Source organism: Labrus bergylta, chromosome 5 (genome assembly GCF_963930695.1).
Source record: "Labrus bergylta chromosome 5, fLabBer1.1, whole genome shotgun sequence".
Lineage (NCBI taxonomy): Eukaryota > Metazoa > Chordata > Actinopteri > Labriformes > Labridae > Labrus > Labrus bergylta.
In genome coordinates, this window is record NC_089199.1 from 20,964,479 (window position 1) to 20,971,416 (window position 6,938).

The 6,938-nt window shown below is 38.4% G+C and overlaps 1 protein-coding gene across 1 annotated transcript; it reads left to right on the forward strand.

Moving 5' to 3' along the window:
- Positions 1–1,805: 1,805 nt before the first annotated feature.
- On the forward strand, positions 1,806–6,355 carry rps10 (ribosomal protein S10). Its single transcript, XM_020630635.3, has 6 exons — positions 1,806–1,958; positions 2,445–2,594; positions 4,215–4,389; positions 5,230–5,307; positions 5,904–5,959; positions 6,270–6,355. Exons 2-6 carry the CDS (start codon positions 2,445–2,447, stop codon positions 6,309–6,311), a joined length of 501 nt encoding a protein of 166 aa, XP_020486291.1. The 5' UTR covers positions 1,806–1,958; the 3' UTR covers positions 6,312–6,355.
- The last annotated feature ends 583 nt before the right edge of the window (positions 6,356–6,938 follow it).

The window sequence follows — 6,938 nt, forward strand, 5'->3', positions numbered from 1 at the left end:
CAATAAAGTACGAGTGCAGACTGGTTCCAGTTCGATATTATCAGCACAAACCCGTCAGAAACACACATGTTATAACAATGAACAAACTTTTCTTCACTTAACATGAACTTTTAAAATGCAATGAATTCAAAATAAATCCCCAGCTACAGCATCACAATGATTGTTCACTTGGACGTTAGCAGATGTCACGGTTCAGCAAATTGAATTCTGATGAGCCTCCATCATTGCAATCGTAACCGTGCGCTGACATTTTTAAATATCGAGATTCACTTACCGAGAAGAATTGAATCCGGCTTCCTTCGATATTTTAAGATGTAATCATTGTCCTCATCCGCCTCCGTTGTGTCGCCGGTGGATGTACCGCTGAAAGGAGCCAGAGAGCCGCCAGATGGGGGGGAGGGTCCGTCAGGTCTGAGTCAAGGCAGAACATAAAGGGGTTATCAAGAATTCCGGAAAACCCCTTCAAAATAAAAGCTTTAAGAGGAGACATCCGGCGGGGAATCGGTCCTGAAAAAAAAAGAACATTATTGATGCAGACTTTATTAATTGATAAAGCTTTCAAGCAAATTACAGATTTCGTTATACAACAAAACAAGGTTAAGTTAAATCATAAGAAATTAAATAAAACATTAAAAAAACAGGAACATTTTAGATTTAAGTAAAGGAGCCACTACCACAGAGCCCCTTTTTTTAATTATTATTCTGTTATTGTCTTGTGCATACATACAATATAACACATATTGTGGAAACTGCTTCATATCTTGTGAGCACAATGTAATTATCTGTGTGCACTGTAGAATGTAAATAATAACCTTTAGTCATTTGTTTGCAGCAGATAAATTAACGTTTACTGTTTGGGACTTCAGGGTGGTCTGATAATAATTAACATCCATTACTTTGACCTTGTCTCATAAAAGTCTTTATAAACTATATAGCTCTTTTCATTATGCATTACTTTTACTTTCTTTTTCTTTTTTTCATTCTTTCAGTCTGTAATGGATCGTTGACAATCAATTAAATGTCAATAAATCATTTAGATTTAACGGCTCAAGGCTGAAAGGCTGCTGCTCACCTGTACATTTGTGATAAACGTTTTTCACAATTTTCTACATTTTGTGGACCGAACAATCCTTCAATACAAGAACAAAAACAATGATTAGCTCAATACATTACAACAAAAAAATGTTATTTACAGCTCCTCATTCTCATCGTCTTTTTTAATTCAACATGCTATGGTAAATCCCTGCCACATATTCTGTTTGCTCCGTGAAAATAATCTAATCTGATTTTAAATCATTAACCCCATCAACATGCCATTAAAAAGGTTTGAACAAACACAGCTGCTTAAACAGGAAGGACGAAATAAATGGGTTACTGTGGGAATGAACTGAACTTTAAAATTGTATATCTGAAAAAAACTTTATAAAAATAGGTATTTAAATGGAGGATTAAAAAAAAAAAAAGGGGGGAACATGTATAATACAGAAATTATTTTTGGCCAAATGGAATATTCACAAATATAGATTTATGAAAGTCAAACCATGTTTTTATTTTTTCATGAATATATTTAAAAACTTAAAAAAACACTTAAATATATTAAAACAAAACAAGCTTAAGAAATAAACAAAAATGTAGGCTACAAATTGTGATTCCAGATTAGACCTCTGATTGTTCCTCTGTGTTTTCCTTTCTTTTTATTTTTTTATTTTTTGTCATATGTCTTGTTCTAGTCATGCTTAATCTGTAATGTGTTTTGTACCTTTGTCATAATTGTAACAGCCAGGCTTTGATTTCAAGGGAGAGGGGGGTAAGAAAAAAAAAACCTGTTTATCGTGAAACAGTTCCCCTCCCCTCCAGCAGAGGGCGACACCTCTCCGGCCGGCCCGGGCGGAGGGAATAAACCTTCCTGCTCAACGACAGTCGTTCCTTCCGGCTCCGGTCCCTACTCAAGTGGAAAGGTAAAGACATACCCGGCGTTGTAATCTAAATATATCTTCAGCATCTCATGTCCGATAAAACGATGATATCAAATTATCGATTGTTGTTAATGTCAGACAGACTTACACGAACGTATTTCGTCCCTAAACGTGTTAATATCGTGGATATTACGCTTAGAAGATGGAGATGTTTCCCCCCCGGCTCTGCTGTTCGCCTGCGACTGCCATTTTTTGTTTTGTGTGTCCCATTAACGCGGGCCTTTCTTAACAATATTCACATGTTGAAACGTTGTGATAACTCATTTGAACTTTGTAAAAACAAACGCAGAAGTGAAGTGTTAATAAGTCGGTCGTTTTGAATGCAATCTGGAGCTGCGCTTCAGACTAGAAATGACCATGATTGCTAACAAGCTAAGCAAATAGCATGCTGCCACAGTGGAAGATCCAAGTGACGTCCATGTGTTTTAATGGCTTCATCTCGTGTCACCTCTCTCTCTCTCACGCCAGATGCTGATGCCCAAGAAGAATCGCATTGCTATCTATGAGCTCCTCTTCAAGGAGGGAGTCATGGTGGCCAAGAAAGATGTCCACCTGGCCAAGCATCCCGAGCTTGCCGACAAGAATGTGCCCAACCTTCATGTGATGAAAGCGATGCAGGTGAGGGGAACCGGGTGATGAATGAAGGTGGACCACTTGATGTGTCAGGTACACATCCATGTGGGGATAACAGCCTGAACCAAGCTGTGAAAACTGCTCCTTTTTTTTTTTTAACAGCTCAAGTGTTTCCTCTAGATCGAGGTAAAGACATTTTATTATAAGGGACTTTTTATTTGTAGATCAATACAGGAGCAGGGTGATTTCCTTTTCTGAAATAAACAAGTTGTTTTTGTCAATATAGAATAAGAATCCAGGCTTTTCTTAATAAACCTGCAGAGAGACTTGTAAAAAAAACTGCAACATGTACTTCCATGTGAATATTAGTAGATTTATCTTGGAGGCTTTTTGTACATCCCAAGAAGATACTGAATTTGAATTCAGAGCTGAATTAACCTCTTAGTCGTTTAACCGTGTGTGGCCCTGTAAGTGCAAAGGTCAGTCATAAAGGTGTTTAACTTTTGGCCTCTTGGAATGGGTTTGAATGGTGTTCAGTTTCGTCCGTAGAGGTCTTCATTTTCTGTTCTTGGTTTATGCTCGTCTGATGCTGGTGGCCCGACCAGCGTAGCTCTCCTATTCAATTTATTTTGTATAGCGTCAACTCATAACAAGTGTTATCTCAAGACACTTTACAGAAAGCAGGTAAAAGACCTTACTCTTTGTCTGTTAACATTACAAAAAGCAGGTAAAAGACCTTACTCTTTGTCTGTTAACATTACAAAAAGCAGGTAAAAGACCTTACTTATTGTTATGTTACAAAGACCCGGCCTATCCATCATGAGCACTTTCGCAAAGCAGCAAAAGTTACAGTGGTAAGAAAAAACTGACTTATTAAAAGGCAGAAATCTTGGACCGGCTCATGATGAAACAGCCTTCACAGGCCTAGACTGCACCGGGGTTGGAAAGGGATAGGGGGAGAGATGGGATAAGATGCAGGAAGTGCTTTATTAATGCCAGAGGGAAAATTTGATCGTTATAGTTGCTCTAAACACAATACAGCAGTAGAAATATAATTACATGCAAAACAAATATTGGTAAGATAGAATAGGGAATGTAAGTAAAATAAGCAATAAGTTCAAGAAATATTTACACAAATAAGAATAAAAGTAGGAATACAGCTTGGTACCATGCACGTCTTAACATCAGTTTAATAAAAGCTAAGTTGTTATAAATGTGATCAGCAAGTTATGCGGCCGGTTCTTTGAATACAAAGTGCTAAATTTATGTGATTAATTTAAATCTTAACACCTATTTTAGGGTTTTAATTCCATACGTATGTTCATGAGATTCTTCCTGACTTTGGCCTTACATTACATTATAAGTGGTGTAATAAAGGTCTGTGGGTATTTGATTGAACTTGTATGAATCTGTAGAAGAAACAGTTGTGTTCTTGGTTGGGGTGATTGAACTAATCTCACTGGGGCTTCTTCAGCTCAAAGCTTGATGAACTGGATAAGATGGGTAGAAATGAAATATTTTCTTTTTGTGTCTGGAAACATTCAGGACCTTTTTTTTTTTTAATGCAGTAGTTATCTTGTAATAGAGGAGATGGTAGCTCTCCGTTGTGGCCGTTACCCGTCATTCTGAAAACTAACGTGATGCCTTTTGTGTTTTTCCCGCCAGTCCTTGAAGTCCTGTGGGTATGTCAAGGAGCAATTTGCCTGGCGTCATTTCTACTGGTACCTCACCAATGAGGGCATTCAGTACCTGAGAGACTTCCTCCACCTTCCCCCTGAGATCGTGCCCGCCACCCTGCGCCGCCAGACCCGCCCTGAGACCGCAAGGCCCAGGCCCAAGGGTGAGTTCATCGAGTTACGCTTAGTGATGTTTAAGCTGAACTTTCTTTTTAAGGTTTGGTACACTGTATTGTTGAACACACTATTTTATACCCGTTTGTAGTTTTGAACAAAAAGATCAAATCAAGGACTCATTATATGTAGAGCCTGACCTGTTCTTTTTCAAGGGTGCTGAGTGGAAACATTCCTGAGCCATTATCATCACAAAGCTGCCGCCATGGCTCGCTGTTATCAGATCATTCTGTGAGGCTCATTGTTTGTAGCACTGGCTTGAGATGACCCCTGAATAAACTGTTTTATGAATGTTAAAGAATAACTCAAAATATCACAGGTTGGTTAGTGGAAGTTAAACGAGATTTCACATTAGATATCAGGTTCTACTGAGATACACAGACCTTTTATGGCATTTAGCAGACGTGTCAATAAACCGCTTCTTGGCCTGAAGTCTGTTGAAATTAGATTTAAGGCTGAAATACTGCAGGATCTGACACTTTATGAAGAACAGCTGATGTCTTACAACTATGAAGGGGCTAACTGAATGAAAGCTTCTGAGTGGATCAGCAGAAAATATGGAACCAAAAAGGAAATATCGAGATTGATCTGACCATGGCTAATGTCAATGAGAGATGAATACTATTTATTTTACAAAAAAATTACAGTGAGGAGGTTTACATAAAGAAAAGTCCCCAAGGCCAGTTTTTAAAAAAATATATGAAGGCCTCTTGCTGCAGAGCTTGTGTGTATTTATTAATCCTGTGCCATTAATACTGAACTACATTGTCTGATTAATTGACCTGTAACCAGAGTGCACTGAGCTGAAGTTTCCTGTTTTATTTCTGCAGGAATGGAGGGAGAGAGACCCGCCCGCCTCAACCGCGGGGAGGCCGACAGAGATGCATACAGGCGATCTGCTGCACCCCGTAAGTACACTTTAAATGATACTGACTCCACTTTGAGAACGTCTTGTGAACTGAGTTGATGATGCAGGTCATGTAAGCCATCTCAGCCACATCTTTACTCACATTTTATTACTATGACCTGAGGATGGTGTCGTCTATCAAATGTCAAATATCACATTTTAAGATCCAAAAGAAAAGGCTTGTTTGTTTATCACACAGTCCAAAATCTCTGTTAAACAAAAGCAGCACATTTGTACAAATACTAAATTTAAGAGAGAAATTTGATGTTTTTTTTTGTTAAATGACATTTAGCTTTTGAATCAATACTTGAAATAGATAGGAATTGAGAAATCGCTGCAGTCCCTGTATTCATGATGCAGAAGAGCGTACTGTGACAGGATGTTCATGAACGAGTCTTGAAACTGAAATGTTTATTACACAGAATTTTCAGAGATGGGTTGATAAGAAAAGTGTTTACATTATAAGATTTTATGGTGAGAGAAGTGTCAACAGGAAACACAACTTTTAATCAGCTAATTTCTGCCTGCTTGATGTATTTGATCTGAAGATGTGTATGCTGTTAGATGACTCAGTAATATATTTAATTTTTCTATTAGCTGGTGCTGACAAGAAAGCAGAGGCCGGTGCTGGAGCTGCCACAGAGTTCCAGTTCGTAAGTACAGCTTGTACCATGTTTTCACTCTAGGACGGTCTATATTTCTTCAATCTTTCAGTGTGGATATTTAAGTTTGTGTTCAAGATGAGAGCATGCTTCAGGTCTTGAATCATTTATCTTCTGTTTTGGCAAATGAGGAATGTTTTCTGCAGCAATTATACAACAGTCTCTGCACAAGCAAGCGTGCGTAGTTTCACAATGGGGGTTCATCATGGAAAGCTAAATGTAGCCTTCTATTGTGCAGCGATTTAAATTTTTATTCTTCAGGTTGGCTGATGTGTTGACACAAAACTTTTCCTTGTTGCAGAGGGGAGGCTTCGGACGTGGCAGAGGACAGCAGCCTCAGTAACGTTCACTCGCTATTTCTGTACAATAAAGAAAATCAAAATACAATCATCTGTCTCTGCAGTGTTTTTAATCATGAGGAATTGTTAAAGGATCAATATGTAACTTGTATACTGAATTAAATCTTAAAAGAGCTTACTATATCATCAGACATTAAAGAAACTTGATGTGTTGCAGTGATGGCTTCTCTGACCACAACGCAGCAACCAGTATGTCCTAAGTTTAGAGTCCAGTCCTGAATGGTATGTGTTGGTTTTGACCAAAGTAGCCCCCCCAAGGCTGTCATTGCTTTATTCAAAGTTAGAACCTGGGGGAGAAAGTTCATATTTAAACTGTAAATGGCTGTCCTCATGCAAAATATACTGTCTTATTAGAGCGTTGGGCTGTCTAAAGTAGTTTACAGTTTGATCCAGCAGGGGGCGCTTGTCACTAAACGAAGACACTTGCAGTATCCCTTTTAAACGCTAGGGGTCAGAGTTGCATATTGCTCCTTCGAAGGGATCGAAGTTTTTGAAGGACAAAGATCATAACTGGGTCTGTGTTTAGAAACATCAGTATGTGAATCCAGATGTTCCTTCACAACATAAATGTTTAGATTAGAGAGAGAGTCTTTCACTTCAATCTTGTTTTC